The 24,853-nt window shown below is 38.1% G+C and overlaps 2 protein-coding genes across 3 annotated transcripts; one reads left to right on the plus strand and one right to left on the minus strand.

The window, feature by feature from the left end:
* On the plus strand, positions 1-5,839 carry zdhhc12b (zDHHC palmitoyltransferase 12b). Its single transcript, XM_084115174.1, has 5 exons — positions 1-447; positions 1,442-1,581; positions 2,914-3,006; positions 3,276-3,442; positions 4,271-5,839. Exons 1-5 carry the CDS (start codon positions 351-353, stop codon positions 4,584-4,586), a joined length of 813 nt encoding a protein of 270 aa, XP_083971300.1. The 5' UTR covers positions 1-350; the 3' UTR covers positions 4,587-5,839.
* pkn3 (protein kinase N3) lies at positions 5,837-24,669 on the minus strand. Of its 2 annotated transcripts, XM_084115171.1 has the most exons (22): positions 24,367-24,669; positions 22,896-23,172; positions 22,124-22,278; positions 19,931-20,060; positions 18,575-18,726; positions 14,484-14,700; positions 12,660-12,842; positions 12,273-12,382; positions 11,029-11,172; positions 10,818-10,893; positions 10,429-10,597; positions 10,208-10,310; positions 10,038-10,111; positions 9,791-9,860; positions 9,614-9,705; positions 8,970-9,146; positions 8,506-8,568; positions 8,320-8,396; positions 8,081-8,223; positions 7,396-7,503; positions 7,240-7,320; positions 5,837-7,157 (listed from the first exon to the last, which is right to left on the minus strand). In XM_084115171.1, exons 1-22 carry the CDS (start codon positions 24,385-24,387, stop codon positions 6,957-6,959), a joined length of 2,823 nt encoding a protein of 940 aa, XP_083971297.1. In that variant the 5' UTR covers positions 24,388-24,669; the 3' UTR covers positions 5,837-6,956. The 2 variants fall into 2 exon arrangements, with proteins under 2 accessions (XP_083971297.1, XP_083971298.1); XM_084115172.1 differs by lacking the exons at positions 22,124-22,278; positions 22,896-23,172; positions 24,367-24,669 and adding an exon at positions 21,154-21,446.
* Between the last annotated feature and the right edge of the window lie 184 nt (positions 24,670-24,853).

Consider the following 24,853-nt stretch of genomic DNA (forward strand, 5'->3'; position numbering starts at 1 on the left):
GATTCACGTCTAAGCAGCGGAACGGAACGGCATCAACAAGCTTATTAGAGCGAGAGAAACCCAGTATCTAAATGAAGTACCGCGCTACTGTTGCATTACAGGGCTATAGCCAGCAGCGTTAGATGTTCAGCATACAGATCCCATGCTAGGGTGAAATATTCTGGTTCAAATGGTTCTTGTTCTGGAATTTAGCGTAGGAGCTCACTTGACAGCTGGAATGTAACTGGGTTTCTTATGAGCTGGCTAACACAGCTAGCTGCCTATAGAGGTCTGTGAGTCTGAGAATAAGATGGACTTCAGTACGAGCACACAGCAGATGCATGCTTAGGTGTATATAGAAGTATGCTAGGATGTTCAAAAATGTGTTCGGATCAGGATTCCTGGTGAGGACCGCTCATGTCATCTTGACATGGGTTATAACATTGATTCTCTTCCTCCACGACACAGGTAAGTGCTCTTAATAGATGCTGATTGTACTGTGAGTGTATCCGCCTCATCTATAGACGTCACGTGTTGTGTTATGCCTACAGCAGCTGTATAATGTAGGCTACATAATGCTACTGCACACCGGTATCTGAATCACTGAGTGTTTAAGGATCTACGTTTAACGTTACATGATCCCTAACTATAGCACACTCTTACATTATATTTTCTGCTATGACAAAAAGTCAAAATGATCAAATACAAATTTATTGTGATATAAAAGTCAAAATTATGAGACGAAAACGAAAAATAATGTGATACTCATGATGTGATTAAGATGTCGGAACTAAGTTGTAATTATGAGGTAGATCAAAATTATGAGATACTAAATTGTAATTATGAGATAAAAAAGTTACACTAAGTCATAATTCTAAGATTAAGTCACACTTAGAATAATTACTACATAAAAAATAGACTTTTGTCATAATTATAACTTAGCTCATAATTTAAAATGTGTATCTCATAAATTACTAATGGCTGTACATTATACAACTTTTGCTAATTGCTGAGAGTAAAAGCCAGCCTGCAGGTTTTGGGATATCAGAGTTAACAGATTTAGCTGAAAATCACCTAGTGTATGATGGGCACAAACAAATGCATATTTAAGCAATAAAGCACATGTCTGTTGTGTTTGGATTTGGAATGACTTGAAAGTCTGTAAGTGTGTGATTTTCAGTCATTTTTTCTCTGTAACTATTGTTGGCAAGAGTATGATGCATAGTGTTCCAGCCTTTGGCATGTCATAATTTCAACTTTGTGTGCCAATTTTGTGTTGATTTTATGTGGCGTAAATGGGATTCCACAGTTCTGCACAATTCTACTCTGTTTCTCTCTATTATGCTCTATTCTGTAATTTCCTTCACTCTGTCCTACTCCACTATGTTGTATTCTACTTCACTACTGTACTCCTTTCCACTCTATTAAGTTCAGTTATGCTCTATTCTACTCTTCCACACAGACCTGCGCAAACAGGAGGAGACGGGAGAGCTCACACTGCCGGTTCTCTTTGTGCTGCTGGTCCTGGTGTCCGTGTTGCTGTACTTTGCGGTTTCTCTCATGGATCCTGGTTTTGTCTTGTCTGAAGACTGTGACTTGCAGGTCAGTTAATATAGGGATTCTCAAATTTTTTGATCATCCAAACTCCTGCGACCTGAAATATTTACTTGAAGTACCCCCTGCAATTTTAAGTTAATATTATTATAATTTAATAATATGTCGGTTAAAGCTACGATATGTAATTGTTTTCGCCGCTAGGGGTCGCTAACCTCTTACAATAACAAAGGCGTAGATTGATGATGCAGCGATAAGCGGAATGATGGGACTTGTCGTCATGCTGATGAGTGAAAAAATTCATGTTTATTAAAACGACTGTGGTATGAAGCTGGGCGCGATTGCTAATGAGAGACAGATATCAGCGCCACACGCAAGTCCCACAGATGTATAAAGGAATAAGGACATTTAATTCTACTGAACTAACGTACCCGCAAGTGCTGAATTACTACTCACACAGGTCAGTTTATTTGATGGATTAAACTTGTGAGGTAACGCAGCGCTGTTTCACTTGGTCTAACGCTACACTATCGTACTAAACAACATTTGAGTGTGTTGAAAGTTATAATGTTATTCTATGTGTTAGTTTGTTGGCTGTATGAGACTAACAGTAAGCTAGATCAACATTAGAATAACACACTGATCATATTCTAACATTTCATCATGTTGAGCCATATAACATTGATTTGTTTTATGTACATTTGCTCACCTGTCTAATAAAGTACATGCAAAAGCGGCATCTCTGTGAAGTCGAAGTTTGACGCGAAGCTCTTGGCATCTCGAAAACGCCACGCCGATATTGATCCTCGTTTTAGTTCTCCCTTTGTCCCAAAGTCTGCTTGCCATGATCCATAATGTTTGAACGAAACAACAACAGCGTGCCTCTAAACATTACGCAGTTGTCCACATCTGTCGCCATGGTTACTATGGGGGATAATGCGGATATATATTACGTCACTGACAGGCGACAAGTGACAAGGGACAGGTACTATTTAAAATTGTGAATTTCTCTGAATTTACAAATTCTTGGAAACATTTGGGATAATATAAGTACACAATTGAAAGAAATATAACACTGTGCAAGTGGTTTTTGGGTATTTTGATACAAAATTATTACATATTGTACCTTTAATGATCACATGACATTCAGGTAAACAAATAAAATATTTCTTCTTTTTAAAACGTGATTTATTAGCTGCATCTATTCACAAGCCCCCTGCATTTCTGTTTTGAATCCTCAGGCGTTTACAAACCCCAGTTTAGGAAACCCTGAATAGAAATAAAGGCCTCATAAAGTTTACCAGTCTTCAGAGTTTACCTCCTCTACACAGTCATCAGATTTTTTCAGCAATAAAAATGCACCATTTGACTGTATTTCAGTTCACACTTGGTATTGCAGAAGAAACGCAGGATATGATTCCACAGACTACCAAGTCCATACGGCTGCGGCGCTGTGGACACTGCCTGGTACAGGTGCGCTGTCACTTATTAAACATGTACTATATACATAAATAAAGAGCTTTTTATCATATTAATTCAAAGGTTTAAGGACAAGATGCAACACAAACTAAATTTTTTAATCTGTTTTGTTTCAGAGCCATGAAAATGTTATTTAAATTAAGTTTTTGTCATTTTCTTTTTGGTTTATTATAATAACCTTATGTATTTATGCATAGGAAAAACATCTTTGTTCATTTATAACAATGTATCCGTTCTAAAAATGAATGCACACTTTGACATAGCAACCCATGAGATCCAAACACTGTCAGACGTGTCAGCACTGTGTGCGGCGCTACGACCACCACTGTCCCTGGATAGAGAACTGCGTTGGGGAGAGAAACCACCGCTGGTTTGTGCTTTATCTGGCTGTCCAGCTTGTTGTCTTACTGTGGGGACTGTACATGGCCTGGTGAGTAATACCTGAGGCCAATTCTCACTGCGCCGACAGACGCAGACCAACAGCAACAGACACTTCATTGGCTTTTGTCGGTTCAGTGTGTTACCCCTGTTGGAGTTTGTCTGGTCGTAAAATGTCTGAGAAGTGGCGTACTGTAATCTGGTGATTGTCTGCGTTGGTCGGCGTCTGTCGGTGCGGTGTGAATTGGCTTCATATGGGATGTCCAGAACTGCTAATGGACAATAGTCCTAAATAATGTATTAGTTTCCATACCTTTTCAAATCTAAAAGGTGTTCTCAAACCATTTCATCAAAATTAAAGCATTCATTTTTTAATTAATGGGGGGGGGGTTCCACAAAAAAAACATTATTTATCACATATTTTACATTATTGCAGCACCTCTTCTCCTAATCTTTCAGTAACACTGTTTAGTTCCTGTCACTATTAAGCCCCTCCTTCCAAAAAGCTGAATGTTCTCTGATTGGTCAGCTGGACCAGTGTTTTGTGATTAGTCAACCGCTTCAAAAGTGTGTTAGGAATTGTCACGCTTACTAACACAACTCAATCGGGACATGCCTTCCTTATATTTTTGTGTATGCCTTGGGCAGGAATTATTTAAATGAGGAATATTATGACGTGTACGTTTCTGGAAGAAAACTCAAGACTACAATCAGCGAGTTCAGAAACAGTTCTTACTGATATAGGGAAGAACTCCCTTTAGAGTGGACTTTGTGCTTTGTAACTTCACAGACCTTTTTTATTCTCAAACAGCAACATTACACACTAAAGAAAGTTGAAAATGTAAAAAAGCATAATAGGACCCGTTTAAATCTTGTACAGGTCCGGCTTCAGTCACGCTCCCACCTGGCAGCTGTGGTTGAGGACCAACGGTGTGCTCTTGGGAGCAGCAGCGGTGGTGGCGGTCCTATCCCTGACCGTGCTTCTCCTCCTGGGCTCTCACCTGTACCTGGTGTCCCTAAATACCACCACATGGGAGTTCATGTCTCGACACCGAATCTCTTACCTCAAGCACTGCGGAGTAGACGAAAACCCTTTTGACCGCGGAACCCTGCGCAATCTCTGGGGCTTCTTCTGCGTTTGGGAACCAGTGGTTTGGGAGCATGTGTATTTCAAGCAAAGCAACGATCCCATTTAATTCCCTGGGAGTCACGACTGCCGTGACAAATAACCCATTAAATGGAAGTTGACGTTTTGGTGGGAATTGCTCCAAACTGCATCTGCTACTACCGGTACATCTAATCTACTTCTTCCTTGTGAATGACCCATTCCATTTTGAAAGTGATTCTTTCTTAAATGCATGAACTTCTTGTTATCAAATAGGTTGGAATGAAGACCATTTCTATAAAAGTGTTTTGTGAATACTTTGCCCAGATATTACTTTGACGATTCGTCTGTGCTGATTTTGCACATTTTATTAGCAAACGCAGAACAAAAAGCACAAAATCACAACAGCATTTTGGAGCTGTATTGTGGTTTCCCATTAATGCAATATGAGATTAGATTACAATTTTATATGCTTATTAATTATTATCTTGGCTCTGCTCAAATAATATCTTTCATGGTACTAACAAGCTGTTGGACAAAAGTAACTTAACTAGACGGTCTGCCAGCTTATTTTATAGCTGCAGCAAATGTTGTATTCTTACATCAGCAATGATTTTTGTGCAGTTATTGAACTTGTGAAATACAGTCAGTTGTATATTGTATATACATATTTTTACATGTTTTTTTGGAGGGGGAGGGGGGAACTGACCCCATTTAAGATCAATTTTTAGACAGGGTAATAAGTTCATATGAAATAATTTCCTATAGCACTTTATTTATCAGTGGTGAAATTTCAATATGCTTGTAATGTGATTTTATCATATTAATTGTACTGGTTTATCTTGACAATCTATACATTAAACATGAGAAATTAACATATTAGAAGACAAATTTAGAATACAAACAATCAGTGCAGTACTGTTCAACATTACAGATTTTTGTTTTTCTGAAAAACTTTATTTTTATATAAACAGGGTATTTCTTATTACACGTCAGCAGCTTAAAGAGAGGAATATGTAAGTGAACGTGACACTCCTTTGACTGTTAGATTCCGGTCCAGTAATATGTTTGGTTGATAAATGCAGTGTAATGAATTGTTTTCTTCAACAAACATTAGTTCGAAATTTCTCCACATAATATAGAGAGGTATAAAAAGCAATAATTGTTTTTTCTATTACTTGATTTCAGTTTCTTTAAAATGTTACTTTGCACTCGAGTGTTTTTAACATTAATATTATGCAGAGATTTCATGAATGATTTGTGCCGTTTTTATCAAAGTTATGCAATTTTTTGTTCCTCTGTAATATTTTGAAACGTCAATATTCAATAAACTGAACAACATGATCACATTGTATTTTATTTCAGAAAATACATTCATCCCGTTCAATTACATTTACTTAGATATTTTATTATCCTTCATTAGTGTCATTTTGTTCACAGTGTAACCTATCAGTAGTAAACCACATTGACAATGATGCAATGGTGGCCTGATGTAGAAAAGTAAAATTTAGACAAACATGTTAAATAAGGAACAACGTAATCAGCTTCTATCATACGTGGTGCAGAGAGCAAAACTATCAGCTTAGTGAGTGAATGTGCTAACCGTATCATGCTAAGACATCGAGTAGAATATGCCAACAGTCCTACATTTGTCCAGAGGAGACAAAAATCCGTTTAAAGCCAAAAAGTCACAAGACGTCTGGAAGTACTGGGTTTGGAAAGTTGAGAACTGGTCTAAAATCAACAAGCAACATTTATCTGGGGCACCAATCCTAAATCAAATCCAGATTAGGGACAACCAGAGATCAAAATGTGAGGGTTTAACATGAACATACATCACATAGACTGAGCGTGGAAGAATTTGCATGATCTAACACTGAGCACACAGTCCCATAGTTAGAGCCTGGAACTTAAGGAGCTTAAGATGTATCGCTCGGATCAGCACTACATCAGAAATCTTTAAAAACGGCACAGCGTTCGGACAATTATTATCTGTTCAGAAACAGTGCAAGTATATTTTGGCATCATAAGTTCATTGTAACAGGAAGACTTCTCTTTATTTTAATAGCTGACTAAAAATAAACATCTGCACACGATAAACGGTATAACATCCCGAAAATAACATTAATATACGTTTATAACTGCATGTATAAATATCAGGGATGGTCGGAGCAGGTCTGAGCTTACTCACAGTGGTAGCCGAAGTTTTGGTCGGGGGTGATCACATGGTTTTCTCTTGGTTTTAAAGTCCAGTCTGGACTGTCTTTGGAGTTCAAGCACACATTTGCAGCCAGTTTCACAGAAAAAGCATACAGCAGCTTTTAAAGGGTGACACGGGGCCAGCTTCACTTGATTCGACTGTATAACTCAAGGGAGAGAATAATTGGATAAACAAGACAGAGAGAAAAGAAAGCAGAGATTTGATATGTCACAACCCCTTCGGAGTGTAATCGAGTGGAAGTCAGTGCAAAGCAGAGAAGTCAAAGTCTGCAAAGAACTCCTGCTGCTCGGCGGTGAGGAAGAACGGAGTCTGCGGAGGGGTCAGGACTGGCTTCAGGCGCGTGAACTCCTCGTCAAAGTTACTGACGTCTGCTGGTGCTTTAATTGACGGCAGGAAAGGAGGTTTGGCTCTTTTGGCCAACAGGGCTTCCCAGTCTATGCCCTGTGGAGAGGAACGGGCCTTTTAAAGAGAACGTTTAAAAAGAAGCTTCTCTAAGGTAGTCAAAACTATTAGTGACTGTCACCTGGAAAAACCTGTGTTTCTTCACTTCATTGGCATCTTGGTCTCCTGCTCCCAGCCGTTTTTCAGGGTTCTTCTGCAACAACTGCAATGAAAAGATACAGAGTCAGAGACTGAATTTCAATTTCAGTTCTTCTATGAGAGGGATTTGAGCGGTTACCTTTTGGACCACAGAGACCGACTCAGGGGACAAAAACCTGGGGTAGCGCACTTCATCGTTCACTATGCTGTCAAACACTTCTTCCTCATCATCACCGGGGAATGGAGACTGGAATAGAAAGGATACAAGTATAAACTCAAAGTTTTGGGGTTGTTTTTTTTAAATAAGTCTCTTCTCACCAAGGCTGCATTTATTTGATCAGAAATCAAAACCGTAATATTGTGAAATATTATCACAATTTAAAAAAAACTTTTCTATTTTTTTCAATGTAATTTATTCCTGTGACGCAAAGAGGAATTTTCAGCATCATTGCTCCAGTCTCTTCAGCGTCACATGATCCTTCAGAAATCATTCTAATTTGCTGCTTTGATGCTTAAGAAACATTTCTTATTATTATCAATGTTGAAAACATAATATTATGGGGGAAAACTGTAATACATTTTTTAGGATGTATTGATGAAAAGTAGTTCAAAGGAATAGCATTTCTTTGAAATAGAAATGTTTGGTAACGTTATAAAATGTCTTTAGTTTCACTTTAGATCAATTTAGTGTACCCTTGCTGAATAAATTTCATTAATTCAAAATAAAATGTTTACTTTTTTTTTTTTTCAATACGTAAACAACATTACAACACATGGCCAAGAGTTAGTGATGCTGTATTGTGAGTCTGAGGACCAGGACTGACCTCTCCCACTAGCATCTCATAGATGAGCACACCCAACCCCCACCAGTCCACTGCGCGGGTGTAAGTGCTGTCCGTCAAAACCTCCGGGGCCAGGAACTCTGGGGTTCCACAAAAGGTTGACGTACGATCGCCATGTCCCATACCTAATTGGAGGCAATAATTTGGTAACTCTGCTCAAATAGTCATTTGAGATGAACAAACAAAAATTCCACAGGACAAATGGTATTGTTTAAATATACCTTCTTTGCAAAGGCCAAAATCTGCAATTCTCACAAAGCCATCAGAATCCATTAACAGATTGTCCAGCTTTAGGTCCCTACAAAAAGGAAAGAGAGAAATCATAGATGCATTATTATTTCATATATGCATATAATATGGGAATTTAGTAATAGTTGTTGAATAATAGTAAGTAATAGTGTAGTTACCTATAGACAATCCGGTTTTGGTGCAGAAACTCCAGGCCCAGTAATACACATGCAGAATAAAACCTGCCAGAAAAACCCTCAGTTTACAGTCACAGACAGATGAACGTGTCAATGCTAAAAATAACAATGCTAAAAATATTCAGTGTGTGCGTCTGACTCCGAGAACATGTGAACAAGTGTGGCACTTATGTAAAATGCTCTGTAATAAAACACACTGTGGGTGTCTGTGTGTGTGTTGGGGGGGGGGGAGACTTACAAAGTCCCCACAAAGATAAGTGATAGCAGAAACTAAACATACTAAATTATGTTTTTATAAAAATGTAAAAATGCAGAACGTTGAGTGAGGGCTGAGATTAGGGGTAGGGTTAGGGGATAGAATATAGTTTGTGCAGTATAAAAATCATTATGTGTAAGGAAAGTCCCCATAAAACATGGAAACCCAACATATGTATGTGTGTGTTTACCTAGCCTGCCGTTCAGAGAAGATGTTATTGTGGATGTGGGTCATCAGGTCTCCTCCAGGTGAATATTCCATCACAAAGCACACATGGTCAGGTGTCTGGAAACACCCATATAGGTTGACCAAGAAAGGATGACGGGACACATTGATGGTCTCAAAAATCCTCTTTTCACACATTAAACTATAAAAAGAATAAAATGAATTCACAATATAATACACGCCAAATACAGCTAAGGTGTCCACTAAATCAGAGCTTTAAAACATTTAAATTCCAAGAACTTACAAAATAATGATACCCTTACAAGCATCCCCTTCCTAAAAATATAAGAGGCAGCTATACATTTTCATGTATACAGACCCATTTATACAGTATAAAAAAAGGTAATCTCTTAAAGAAGTTTCCAGAATTATTGCCATTGTATTAAATAAATAAATAATATTTTTAGGCTTCATTTCCTTTTGAATATATATATATATTTTTTTTTTACAAAATATTACCTAATATAAAATACTACTTAAAATAAAAATGTAAATTTATTTGTATAGAACTTTGAACAATACATCTCAAAAGACTACAAATTACCATATCCAATTCATGGTGCTATTTGCACAGGAAGACATTCCCGACACAGGGATACAGAGCCTCACCTGTCCACTTCATCCCGGGTCACGACGTCCCCTTTCTTCAGAGCTTTGATGGCATATAGTTTCCCAGTTCTCTTGAACTCAGCGAGCAGGACCTTCAATGAAAGACAATAAGATATCGCGTCAATGCCACCCCCCAGAATCATCTGATACAGTACAGAAGGACATCTGCAGTTTTACCTTTCCAAAGTGCCCTCTTCCTAAAACAGAAATGCAGTTGAAGTCCTCCATCTGCATCCCCTCTTTCCTCCTGAGAAACAGGATATATACAACATACAGTGAGCAATTGGGGAAAGAGAAGGAGACAATAATGGGAGAGGGGTTACATGTTGAAATTTAAGACTTAAGGACAAGGATCTTCCAAAATCTTCCTTAATCTTAGATATGAGCAATAATAATAGCATTAATAAATAAAATATTGACTTACTGAGGTGTAGGCTGGGATACAGGTCTGCCTTTGAGAACTTGCCGATCCTCACAGGAATTCACTCTGGTAGAAGTCTGGGAAACACGTCCCAAAACACAATTACAACTTTAACTTGACAAGAGCAATATAGAACTACAAATTAAAAGCAAGTCTTTGTCCACAAGACGTACCCCAGAAAGTGATTCGTCAGTTGTAGGGTTCTTTGCCAAGAGGACGCGCGGGGGCTTGGTGGGACGCTCCTCGCTGAAATTCAGTTTAACAACTGCTGAGTCTCTGTGATAAACAGCCACAACGCAGAAAGAGAATCACTTTCTACACTGATTAATGGACATATTTTCCTCAAACAAATCTGACTCGACCAAAACCCCAGGGACACCTGTGCAAGTCTCACCCAGAGGAAGGGGGCGTGAACAGAGATGGAGGGGACGTGGGTTCAGAGCCGGGCAGCGGAGGGCTCAGGGCGGTGATGGTGCTGTTGCAGGGGGGCAGCACGCTCATCATTAGACGCCCCCAAGTGGCAAAGTTCATATTCATTTGCGCTGCCCGCAGGAAATTTTTCCCTGAGAAAAGCATTAAATCAGCCATTTAGAATTCAAATAATGACGGCGCATTCCTCTGAAACATCTTAATCGCTGAACTTCAAGCACTGCCTCTACATGTCATGTTAATAGCTCCATAATATCACTCTTTATAGTTTTGAAAGAATTCAAGTGCTTATGAGAGAGATTATGACAATCACTTATGAGGACAATACTGGAGAAAATGTGAGGTCAAGCACACCTTTTTCTTTTGGGAAAATCCGTTTCTGTCGTTGTAGTTTAGGATGCCGCTCAATGACAGGGTTAATGAATCTCACCTGAAACCAAACCGCACAATAAACAGCTGACTATATGCATTAGGTTAATGCATTAAGCTCTAAACTGTACCAGACTCGGTTCTGTGTTTTAGCATGATTTGGCACTAGGATGAAGGTGTTGTGAGGTTCTCTCACCTCTGTGAACAGTGTGCCCTGTGGCTCTAAATAAAGACACATGCTGTGTCGCTGGTTGTCTAGGAAGTCTTCTAAACGCAGGAACTTCACGGCACACAGGGACCTCCAGTCTCGCCAGTACACAGCAATCTCCAGCTCCCGAGACTACAGGGGTCAAAGGTCACATGAGACGCAGAAAGAAAAAAAGAAAAAACACACACACACACTCAGATATCAACTGTAGTTGTAGTTCTCTGTAGATCAATTCAATAAATACTTAAGAATTAAAAATAAATAAATTCTCACAGACCCCCAAACTTTTGAATGGTATTGGTAGTGTATGTTCACTGACATAAATAAAAGTTATGCCAATTACAATTGATTAAAACTGAAACATGCCTTTTAAAGGGATAGTTCGCCCACAAATTATGTCATCATTTACTCACCCTCAAGTTGTTCCAAACCTGTATAAATTTCAGGAAGTCAATGAGACCCATCAACTGTTTGGTTTAATATATTCTTCAAAATATGTTATTTTGCGTTCAGCAGAAGAAAGTCAGTCATACAGATTTGGAACAACTTGAGTATGAGTAAATGACAGAATTTTCATTTTTGGGTACACTATCCCTTTAAGTATTGTACTATTAATAAAAGCAGTTTGAGCTGTTTCCCCCCCCACAGAGATTCATCAAAATGTGCATGATGAGAAGTCAGACACTAAGTTATGTTTTTCTAAAACAATCAAAAGCTCAAAGACAGGTACAGCAAGCTTCCCCATTCATCAAACAGATGTGAAGCACAGCCTTTGAAAGAGAAAAACTGCAACAGTAATCCAGAAATAATGAAATAAGTTATCATTTTCCGCCAGAACAGCTGAATCAGCTTGGAGAGAGCTGCAGGCTGACTTGGCCAGTATTCAGGCTGAGTGTTTGTGTCCAAGGGGTGAGCAAAAGATTACAGTAATGTTGCGGGATTAGTTTGGATTACTCTGGAGGCGGCTGATTGCACTCTGGGAGAAAAGCTGCGTTAATGAAGGTGAGGAAAAGCCTTCAGCCAATGCCATCCCAGGCACTTTCCATAAAACAGATGTGGCAAGTGTTGCCTTGGATGACTGACAGTTATAAATTGCAAGCTGTAAAAGCACTCAGACCAGGAGTTTGAGATTGTGATATCCATTAAGGGTGAGCTCCTTATCTGAATTCAAAACTCTTATTTATTTACTAGACATGTCTATGAAATATGCAGTAGAATTTGTTGGCACTGACCCGTTCGAGTTCAATGCTAAAGCTCTGATTCCAAGCCTCCTTACTCAGCGGCCGCCAATGTGTGTGACCAACTATCTTGTTATCCACCTTCAATACAGCACTGATCTCAGCTGAGAGAAAACACATAAAAAGAAAAAAAACAATTAAAGAAACAAGAAAAAAAAAAACATAATTTAAAAAGTCACATAAAAAATTAAGTAATTTGAATTCTAATGACTAAGTGAAAAAAATGTCTATTAAATTCCATTCAGTCTGTTTATTTGAACCATTTTAAACACATTGGATAAGGTAGGAAAATACAGATTCCTTCTGTCACTCTCCACAGCGAGACAGAGTTTACAGAGTGAAATCCATTATATTCCACTCTGCAACCGCTGAGAGACTCACATGAGAGCTCGTCCGTCTTGGTGGTCTTGCCGTTGGTGCTGCGGGTGGAGAGACCAGTTCTCATCCTTAGTGATTTGGACTCAGAGGGACTTCCAGGGGCAGAGGACATGTTGCTTACCCGACAACGGCCTGGAACTGACTCCAGCAGGTCCTGACAACCCATCAGCCTGACCTCCAGTCGCCCTGAAAACACATGCATGCAGGTTTTACACAATACAGCAGCCATACGTATACATGACACATAAAATAAAAAAAAAACTTGCACAAAAAAAAAAGATTAGTATACATTCAACTTTCATTGCCTCTATACTTGTACTTTGTACAAGTATACCAATCAGTAGTGCAAATATTAATAAAATACAAGCCCTATGGCAAATATAATTATGCGTAAGTGGGTAATAAGAGGTCGGATAAGAGCCATATCAGACTGAGCAAAGTGACCAGTAGAGTTAAACAAGTCTCTTATGCACACCAAAGCTCCATTTATTTTTATTAATAATACAGTAACAGCAATATTGTGAAATATTATAATTTTGAATGACTGTTTTCTACTATAATATATTTTAAAATGCAATTTATTCCTGTAATGACAGCTGAATTTTCAGCATCATTACTCCAGTCTTCAGTGTCACATGGTCCTTCAGAAATTATTTTAATATGCTGATTTGGTGCTCAGGTAACATTTCTTATTATCAGTGTTGAAAACAGCTGTGCTTCTTAATATTTTTGTGGAAAAATATAAAGAAGTTGTGCTTAATATATAATATAATATAATATAATATAATATAATATAATATAATATAATATAATATAATATAATATAATATAATATAATATAATATAATATAATATAATATAATCACACACACACACACTCAAGATTCTTTGCTGAATTGATGAATAGAAATGAAAAAGAACAGCAATTATTCACAATTATTTTTAACATTATAAATGTCTTCACTGTCAATTTAATGCATCCTTACTGAATAAAAAAATATTAATTTCTTTACAAAACACCTTGTCAAGCTCTTCTGTCAGCTTTTTTCCCCTTTTCAAATATCCTATAGCACTTTCCAAAGAGGACAGGAGTGAGCAATGCATGGATGAGGTCAGAGGGGTCCTTGACGATTCTTCTCAGCATTCACAGACAGTGTCAAAATGTAACATCTTAAATGGAGGGTAGCTGTACACCAGTGATAACTATTCATCAGGAGGGCCTTCTGGCCAAAGACAGAGCAGTTGCTATGCCACACTGTGATGCAGTTGGTTAAAGGGTAAACATTCAAAAGTGTGATGGACCTTGACACTGGGTTAGTCAAGTCAACTAATTTGGGTTAGTTCACCCAAAAATGTAATTTCTGTCATTAATTACTCACCCTCATGTCGTTTCAAAACCGTAAGACCTCCGTTCATCTTCAGAACACAAATAAAGATATTTTTGATGAAATCTGAGAGCTTTCTGAACCAGCCATAGCAGCAACATCATTGCAACTTCAAGGCCCAGAAAGGTAGAAAAGACATCGTTAAAATAGTCCATGTGACTACAGTGGTGCAACCTTAATTTTATGAAGCGACGAGAATACTTTTTGTGTGCAAAAAACAAACAAAAATAACGACTTTATATGAGTACTTAATGACAGAAGTTTCATTTTTGGGTGTACCCTTTAATATGCTCTTGATGGTACAGAAAGCAGTACGACAGGGCCTTCAGTCTCTAAAAGTAAAGACACTTTTCACTAATTTACATATCGTGGCATCACAACTATATTTATCTTGACATCTTAACACCATAACCTTCCTGCTAACTTTCAACTGTGTCAATACCTGTCAGGCTGGATGGTTTGAAGAGTGAAGAGGACGCTGAAGACGAAGAGCGCAGGCGATCTCTATGCAACCCAACGACAGGCGAGGACCCCACTGTCAGCTCCTCTTTAATGGCAGCTCGTTTGGGATGGTCATGTGGAAGGTCTCCAAGCCGCTGCTCCAGAGACAAACGTAAAAGGTCCAATTTCTGAGAGGACTCCTGCAAACGGGCCTGAGCCTGGACACAGAAAGACATGCTCAAAAATACAAAAGAGGCTCAGAGCTAACAGATGTGAGCTACATTTATGAATGACAGTAGAGGTGAAACAAGGCCACTGACAGTAAGTATATAGAGTATATATTATATTTCCTATATCAGGAACTCTAAAACTCAGAAAATGTTATGTAATCGTTATCGTCCCAATAAGAAATTCAGGCCGATATATTAAAGCCGATAAATAATGGCTTATTTCCTTCAGCTGAGACACTTCAGATGCGCGCTGTTCGCCATGATGGTTGAATTTCAAAGTGATTCCAATCATATTTCAAGAGAAGGATAAGTACAGTTTAGTGCAACATGTGCAGTGCAAATCTGTTATATGGCACATGACGCAATTCATCGGCACGTCACAAGTTTTAGTGGCACATGCCAATGGCATCTGTGTCTAAGATGCCATGCCACTTAATGTTAATACCAGTTCTCTAAGTGCTTTAGTTTATCGTTGATCATCTTTAGCTTAAGCATCATGTGCATGCAGCTCAAACAGCAATGCATGACATTAATAATTATGATTGGGACTTTCATATTACATAATACATAACATTATAATGAGAACACTATTGTAATAAAATGCTGTGAATTCTTTGGATTTAGTTGTGTTCCAGCGCATCCACAACAGGAGTTTCAGATTCTGACTATGTAACTTAGTTCAGGTTTACTTGTGCTTTTGCATACATTAGTTGGAGTATATACTAATATTATGTTTAATATTATTATCTGATTAATCTCATATAGGATGTGTTTCGTTGAGTTAATTAACCCGCTAACAAAGCACTTAAGTTTCCTGGTGTTCATTCAGCTTCAGCGCACGCAGCGAGGTTTCTTTTTCCAAAAAAAAAAAAAAAAACCTGATGCATTATTAATAACAACTAGAACTTTTATTTTTCTCATATTATTATTTTTATCAACAATATGGTTTAATTAAAATAATTTAATTATTGTTTGTGCATAGGCTACTCCATTTTATTTAACCATGGCTAGTGCATTTGGATTCTTTGTACACAAGTGATATATGTCTTTGCATTATTTTGGCATGATTTTATTTCTTTCTGAGGAAATGCTTTTTTCTTTTTTGATAAACAAAGTTGGCCATAGAAGTGTAAAATTAAAACTGGTTCAAACTAGGCTACTGTACTGTATATGTTTGAGTTCTTAGGACATCTCTTTTAATCAAGAGACATTGGTTTTTGTAATTAGGCTCTCAGATTATATCAAAATTTGGATTTAGATTTATCTGCATTATAAGAATTATCGGTTATCGTATCGTATTTTCATATCAGTGCATCCTTAGTTATGACTGGACAGGGAAGGATTGTAACCTGTTTTAATACAAGCTGAGTGATTGTAAATGCTTCTAGTCTTCAAAATGCAAAGTGTAAATCAAAAAAAAAAAAGAAAAGAAAAGAAAAAAAGATTAGTGTGGCAATTTCAGGTTATTTCAGCAGGTTATCTCTGAGCAGCGTTAGAGCGCAGATTTCTCATTTTTATCACTCACAGTAGACTGTCTTGTCTGTCTTAATGCCAAATCATGTGCTGGGTGTGCTGCTTCAAGGTCAAACATGCATGGCTGAGCAACACTGCAGGTACACGCTCAATTCTCAGGAGTGAATCAAAACACTTCCAAAAACCACTTACAGGTTTATCACTGTTACGAATTCACATGCATAGATGTTAGCCAATACATCTCATTATTTAAAGTGCCCCTGTTATGCTTTTTTGGATATTACCTTGTTTGTGTTGTCATCATGTTAAGAACACGCGGTTTTCTGCGCTGCGAAAGCAAATACACTTTACATGCACTTCCAAAGGATGAGGATTCAGGCTCAAGTTGATACGGTAAAACCCGACGCCATCGTGACTGATCGTATCACTGAGAAAGCCTTTGGAGTTGAAATTCAGATATGGTAATGGACGTTTCGTTTTCCAAACCATGCTATCGGAGGTAGACCAATCACAACAAACTGACCAATCTGACTAATCAGAGCAGAGTCGGCTCTCGGAAAGTAGTTTAGAGAGACCGAATCCTTGATCTACCGTTTAGGAATCTTTAAAATGGCATAATAGGGGCACATTAATTAGGGATGTGTACATTAATCACAGTGAATGATTAAAATGTCTGCACAATCTGCCTTTGAAAAGAGATTGTAGTATCATGCTAGTGCACATTCTTTCAGATGCAGTTCTGGCACCCCTGTCCCAACATACAGTACAACATGATGTACATTCACATCATGTTTAGAAACGCAGCAGTAGGGTTATGCCCATGGGAAATTGCAGTTCTTCGCTATCACAAAAGTTTATTATTTGCATGAATTTTAAAGCCTTACCAGTTAAACTTTATATTCACAGAATGTTCTGACAGCTTTCTGAGCACTTACACCTGAAGCGCATGCACACTGAAAGCCTGTCACACAACGCAAGTATGGAACCAAGTTCTCTTTCGAGTCATATTGCGCTTAAACTGTCAAATACATACAAGATTACACACAAACACGGTCGTTTATATCTTAAGTGAATGTAAACAGTTTGATTACGTGTCAGTATATTATGATACTCATTTGTAGCAGTACTGCTGCTGTCTGTGTGAAAACCACTCACTGCTCTTGCCTGAATAACTTCAGTAGCATTAATAAGAATCAGTGTAGGGGTGGGCAATATGACCAAAATCTTATTTCACGATAACGATATATATCACAATTAGGGATGGGACGGTATGAAAATTTCATATCACGATAATAGTGACCAAAATTATCGTGATTATCAATATTATCACTGTTTTGTTAAAACGAGATGAAAGTGTTCAAAAATAACTGATGCTCACACTGAAAATATTTCAACAAGTTTTATATTTGAAAATCAACAAACAACAAATAAAACAAGCAGCTCTATGCACTTTTTTAAGCAAGATTATATTCTGTGGCATTTCCTATCTTATATTGACCGTCGTCAACAACGCATTATAACACAGCGCACATGTATCACAACGGACGCACTGAAATCAGAGTTGATTTATTGTTTACAGAGTTTGATAATATTGTTGTGATCATATTGTCTGGACGATTGTTTTGTACACTGTACAAAATTAATTTATAAACAGGTAAGATTTAAAACATTAATCTGCCTTCCGCCATTCCTTCTCGAATAAAAAAAACAACAACATTGCGCGCTGCGGCTGCGTCAGACTGTTGCTGGCTGGACAGGATTTACAGTGAGTTATTAAAGTCGCGATAATCAAACACGATTTTAATGATAATTCAATTTTAAACGATAATACTAACCGTCAGTACATTTTATCGTGGTTTATAGTGAAACCGGTAATCGTCCCATCCCTAATCACAATATAGTTATTTTTGCTTTAAATAAGGTTATGATATCAAAATGTTTGATACCACAGAAATTCTTGCCACTTTTTTAATATAAAAAAACTGATACTAGACTAAGTAAAAAAAAAAAAAAAAAAAAAAAAAACCTCAAACTTACTGAAGACTAGTAAATAGTGATAAAGAAAGAACAAAGAAACTAATTACAAGCATATAGGAAAACAAACTACAATAGAACAAAGACACAAATGAAATAGACCATTGAGCTCCAATGGGTTTCTAGTTCAGAACATTCTACAAAATATCTTCTTTTTATATTCCACAGAAGAAGAAAGTCATACAGGTTTAGAACCACGAGGGTGAGTAAATGACCGATTTTTGGGAAATCTCATCACTTTAACAGTGGAACCATCTGTTAATAATAATAATAATAATAATAATAATAATAATGAGTCATGCATGCGTGTTGGTTTCTGAAAAGACTTTACATCAAGTCCAATATAAACAATTACCTCTGCTAGAGCACGTCGGTCCTGCACTTTGCGTACTCCAAGCTGCTTGACCACATTTTTGGCACCTTCTGCCACAGCTGCTTCAATCTTCAGATGGTGCCTGAGCTCCTCCACCCGCAACTCAAGCGGACTAATAGTTTCAGATGGGCGACCTGCACAAAAACAAGTGTATACATTTTTTTTTTTATATATTATATTATATAACGATATATATCATATATATATATATATATATGAAGAGTTCAGATGCAAAAACCTCTAAGTGCCATCTGAAATTTTCTTCTAGAATGATAATTTTTATCAAGCTCGTTTATTTAAGTTCAGTAATTTAACTTAAATGGCAATTAATAGGTAATTTTGAATTGAAAAAAAGTGAAATTACTGAACTTAAATATACAAGCTTCATAAAAATTATCATTCTAGAAGAAAATTTCAGATGGCACTTAGAGGCTTTTGCATCTGAACTCTTCATATATATATATCCCCATAAGAAATAATAGTGAATAACCATTCAGCAACTTGCATTACTGTTTTACAATTCACTGACAAAAGTAATTTCAAACATTTCACAAAATAATAAATGTTTATTGTTTAATAGATACTTACATGTAAATTTATTCACAAAAACCAAGTATTTAATTTAAAATGTGCAGTGAAATTAACTATTCATTTCTATATAAAACATGAGCAAAAAAATAGTTAATACATTCTAATTAGGTCTGTTTTATGCACAAAGTCACACCAAATCAACACTAGAAGTATCACAACATGACAAAAGTATATCACCCACTTTATAATCAACAGTGTAGACAGCATCTATTAAAAAAGGGAAACATTGAATTCAGTCGTGTCATGCCATGCCACTGGCTTCCAATGCATCTGGTAAACCACACCCAATGAAAACCACACCCACAGTCAATACTGAAAGGTTACCCCAATGCAAAGTTGACATTTAAGCTTAAGTTCAAAATATATAATAATAGATAGAGAAAAATAGATCCAATTATTTCAAAGCAACGCATCTAAGATGGGTGATGCTGCTGTACTGCTGATGTCAAGGCTGTGATGTCTGTCTGAATGCTTGAGAGATTTGGCTCAACACACACTGTACCTTGGCAACCTGTTCCCTTTTTGATTATTATTTTGAGAATTTGGTTTGCAAGTTTAAAGATCAATGTCATTGTAAGAATAACTTTTTTCAAGAAACTATGATTTTGTTCATCCTGTAAACCATTTTAGTGTTGTATCTTGGCTGTATAAGGTGCAATGTCCTATGAGGACATATTTTGCTCGAAAAATCCATAATAATCATAATTTCCTACATGTATTCTTTACTGATTGAAAATGTTTGTTTACCCTCTGGCTGTGTGGTCTCCCGCTCTCCTTCTCTGGCCTGGGTGACTTTGACAATCTGCATGCGGAGCAGCTCGATTTTCGTCTTGCTATCCTGCAGCATCTGCTGGGCAGTGGACAACATCTTCCGATCCTGGGGAGTGACAAGAGAAACAATAGATCAATAGGTAAATCTTACAACTGCATTATAACAAATAGTAAAGACACTGTCAGAGAAAAAACAACAACATAAATAGTCAGGAACCACAAAGAAAGAAATACAAAGAAATCCAAGATCCAAGATAAACATTATGTTTCCCACATATTTTGACCAATTAAATTTCATGATTAATTTTCCAGTTTATTATCATTATGACGATCATTTAATTTTTTTTAATAGATTTAAATGAATTATTTACTAATATTATTACAAATGGTAAAATGGTAAATGGACTGCATTTATATAGCGCTTTCACAGACCTATGGCCACCAAAGCGCTTTACATTGCCTCACATTCACCCATTCACTCACTCATTCATACACCGACGGCGGTGTCAGCCATGCAAGGCGCCATCCAGCTCGTCGGGAGCAGCTGGGGTTAGGTGTCTTGCTCATGGACATACATATTTCCAGGAAATGTGTTTTCCATGACAGTGGGAACCCTGTACTAATATGCAGCCACAACAGCATTCATATGTCCCAAAACACTGTAAACACTGTGGAGCTATCAAAAATGTGTTCTGTTTGTTCGAACATCCCAACCAGCCTGACACAGAAACAAAAGGGGAGTGTTTGAGAAACCAGACATATTTTTGCCGTTCCATTTGATGACATTATTACTTTATTAGCAGGCAGCTTTAAGCTGAGCTTCCCCAATATGAGAAACTCCCACGTAGAACAGCAGGCCAAAAGTGCAGCAGTCTTCATTAAACTCTTCTCTTACTCGTCATGAGAAGCAGCCAGGTGTACACCACACCCAAACATACTCAAAGATCAAACACTGACTGTGCAATTTTTCGCCCCAGAGCTTTAGGAGCCGTGACGTTAGAGTCATAATAGCGCAACAGAGCTATATATCCTGAAATGCAGCAGCTACATTATGCAAACGAAAGAGACACACTGACTGATTGCGATGTACAGCCTCGTACAGCCCCAGTGTAAACAATGTTGCAACGTGAAACATGTGACCTTCTCTGAAACCTGCAGAAAAGACCCATTCAAGAGGTAAAGGAAGAACGAAACCATACCGTCCATAGCGCTCTCCCCCTCTCAATGCAGCTCAAGAGGTCATCTGTCATGTTTTGTGAACTTTCAGATGGCTGGTTGACATCCCCTTGCTCTTCTTTGACCCCCATCAGACGTTCCCTCCTGATGTGTTTTTCTCTCCATCCTCAAAACTGCTCATGTCAGTTTATCCTGTATAGCAGACACTGAGCCTCAGACATAGCAGATCAAGGATCAGTATCCGTGAAGCCACAACCATTCTTTCTTCTTATTGTTCTACTGTCCTTGCATCTCGCTCGCTCACTCACCACTCCTCCTCCTCCTCCTCCTCCTCCCTCCCCTTTTTAAATTTTTTCTTTCAGCCTCTCTCTCTCTCTCACTCCGTTTACAGATCTCCTTCCACAGGAGTTAGCCACCTCTAACTGCTGCTCCTGCTGTGCCCTGCCTGGCTGGCCCAAACCCGAATGCTTCGGCATTGGTCGGCACAAAGTCACATGGGCTGCTGCTGTCGCCAGGACCGGAGAAACCGATTCAGTACCAGCAAGCTCTTCCATTTCAGACTCAAAGAGAGGATGTTTTAGTGTGCGACTGTGAGTGTCTGAGTGTGTGTGTGTGTGAGATCAAGGCCCGGTACTCAAGCTGTCTGAATCCAGCACAGACATAAATCACAGAGCTGCCAGCACACAGTGTTCTCAGCCAGACGCCGCAGCATTATTGAAGCCCTGTCTGGTAGAAACGCACAGACTCAAAGAATAAGTGGCAAATACACTCAAAGCTAGCTAGAGGTCATGAGACTATCACTCTAAAAGGGTTATAAAGAATGGGGGTCAGGGGGAGGGGACTTGGGACCTCCTTTGTGTGCATATTATCATATTTCATAGCATTTTGGCAGCGACCCAAACTGATTTAAATACACACAGAGGAGTGGAAGGTGAGTTAATCATCTCCCAGATGCACAGGGGATAAAAAGGGGCCATGAGGGGAAATCCTCACCTTGACAGAACTGTTGGCGTAAGTCTGGATGATGTTCTCAGCTCCTTGTTTTACTTTGAGCTCCATGGTAAGCTGTTTTTTCAAAGTACGGACACGGCCGCCCAAGGGTGATGTGACCTCTTCCCAATGGCAAGGGTCTGGAGAGGTGGCATCATCTGAGAAAACAAGAGTTTCCATCGATTTATTATGTAATGAAAAGAAAATGAGACACAGACAAAAAGTGTAAAAACTAAAAGGCCACAACTTTTATATAAAAAAAAAAAAAACAGCCTACAATACCATTCGAAAGTTTGAGGTCAGTACTTTTTTTTTTTTATAAGAAATGAATACTTTTATTCAGCAAGTACACATTAAATTGATCAAAACAGCATTGGTCATTACAGCAAAGATATTTATAATGTTACAAAAGGTTTCTATTTAAAAAAAAGTTTATTCATCCAAGAACCTCGCAAAACATTTATTGTGGTTTCTACAAAAATATTAAGGAGCACAATTGTTTTCAACATTGATAATAAGGATGTTCTTGAGCATATGGTGATACTGAAGAGACTGGAGTAATGGCTGCTGAAAATTCAGCTTTGCTGTTGCAGGAATAAATTACATTTGAAAAGTTATTTCAAATTGTAATAATATTTCACAAGACTGAATAGGGAAAAAATAGAGTGGAAACCTGATCAGTTCAATCAGTTTAATCTACAACATTTAAAATAAATATAAATGATCAAAACTCACAATATAATGTCAAAGGCCGATCACACCCTCCTGCTCTCACCTGTCACAGTCTCTTTCTGTGTGGCCATAGCACGTGCATTCAGCTCCTGGAGCTCCCAGTGGAGCTGCTCGAGTTTGCGGCTGGAGGCTCTAAGCTGACCGTCCACTTCGGCAGCATTCTTGCGGTTGGTCACTGCCCGTCGCAGTCGCTCAGCCGCCTCTTTGATCTTCAGTTCCCGCTGGATCTCCTGCCGGAGAAGGGCAATGGCATCCTCTACACGCTGCTGGAACTCAGGGTCCATGAGGTCACCTTCAGCCAGACCCCGCAGACAGCTGCTCTGTGGTGTTCAAATGACATTGAGAAAAAAGCAGTATATAAAAAGTCAACATGCTTGCTCGTTTATGGCAGCCTTTTTGATAAAACATATTGAGATCTGCGTATCAGCTCAAGTAAGGCAAGCATCTGAGATGCTGTTAAAAAGGTTAAGTAAACATATAATTTTACTATACTAACCAAATAATCCATTATTTACGTGTGAAGGTGATATTATTGATATACTGATAAAGTAGACTTACTATGAGCAAGGTTGGATAGGGTGAAAATAAGGTCACTTACTGATATAAGCTGTTACACCATAAAGGTAAACACACATATCACAAAAATACTCACAGACACTTACATATTTTCAAACTGCAGTAGTTGAAAAGAGCTAAATGAAAGGAATAAACCTACATTTTTCTACATAATAATGCATATTATCTGAACAAGCCATTCATACGGCATCTCACTTTGACACATAGAGGGCAGTGTTTCACACATTATGACTGTCTTATATTAAGAAAAGGACCGAAACAAAAATAGAATTACATAAACAATATATGATGTCGTCCCCATAATTCAGTTAAATAATAGAAGTATTCAACAAATTGTCCAGTAGAGTTGGTCTAATATCCATCGGGACTTCCCTAACATCAGTAAAGCTGGGGGGAAAGGCAGAGCACATTTCAAAATAAAGAGACGCTGTCATTAACCACTGTCACAAAATAACCATTTCAGCTACTTTAAATCACAAAAGACTTAAAAGTGACTTTTTTTTCATTCACACATAACTTTAGTTACATTTAAGCCTCTGGTGAAGGACACAAGAGGAAGCCAAGTCCTGTCAAACTCGTTCAACCTGAAAATCTTTCGTGATATTTAATTGTTTGGTAATAACCTTGTCCAAAAATGACCATAAAGCAACATAATAGAATGAGCAGATCTAATTGTTTTCTAAATCAGACATTTTTATTTTACACTAGTTTCGCTATTAATAAAAAAAAATGCTTGTGGGTGACTTGTGAGTAATCTAACTCGGTTGCATTACTCAATCAAAAACATCGGGACTCACCCACAAGTTAATGTAAACATAGAGCGTCTGAACGATCTGACTGCTTTATTTTATGACTTATTTGATCTTCAAACAGTACTTTTTTCAGACGTAACCGTATCAATAAGGCTGTGTGAACTATATATCTCATTTGTTTCTTACCTGTAGCGTCACGCCCGACATTGTGAAAGAGAGTCCGACACACGCAGACAGACACGGATGCTGCTCGGACTAACCGACTCTTCGCTCGAGCTCTCGGCTGGCTCTGGCTCACGCGGCGCCTGACTGAATGACACTAGAAACCATATCCAGACTTCCAAGTGAATCTGAGAGAGCTCAAACAAAAAAGACATTCAAAGGGAATAAAAAGTGTTGTGCTGTTGTGTGCTGGAAGAAGATACAGGTGGCTGACTGTCAGCTGGGAGGCTAGACGGCTCTCGAATTACCGGTAGCTTTTTTTGTAATGGAAGTTGCATTGCCTTATGCCTTTCCCATTTCCTGAGGTTTGAAAAATCCTCGCCGCCTCCCTTTTCAATGATTGGCTGGCAGCGCTGTCAGTCCCAAGCGTTGCACTGAAGTCATTTGGTGCAGAGAGAGACCAATAGCACACACCAGAGCCATAGAGAGATGGCTATGGCTCTGGCACACA

Source organism: Abramis brama (assembly GCF_963993115.1).
Source record: "Abramis brama genome assembly, chromosome: 5".
Lineage (NCBI taxonomy): Eukaryota > Metazoa > Chordata > Actinopteri > Cypriniformes > Leuciscidae > Abramis > Abramis brama.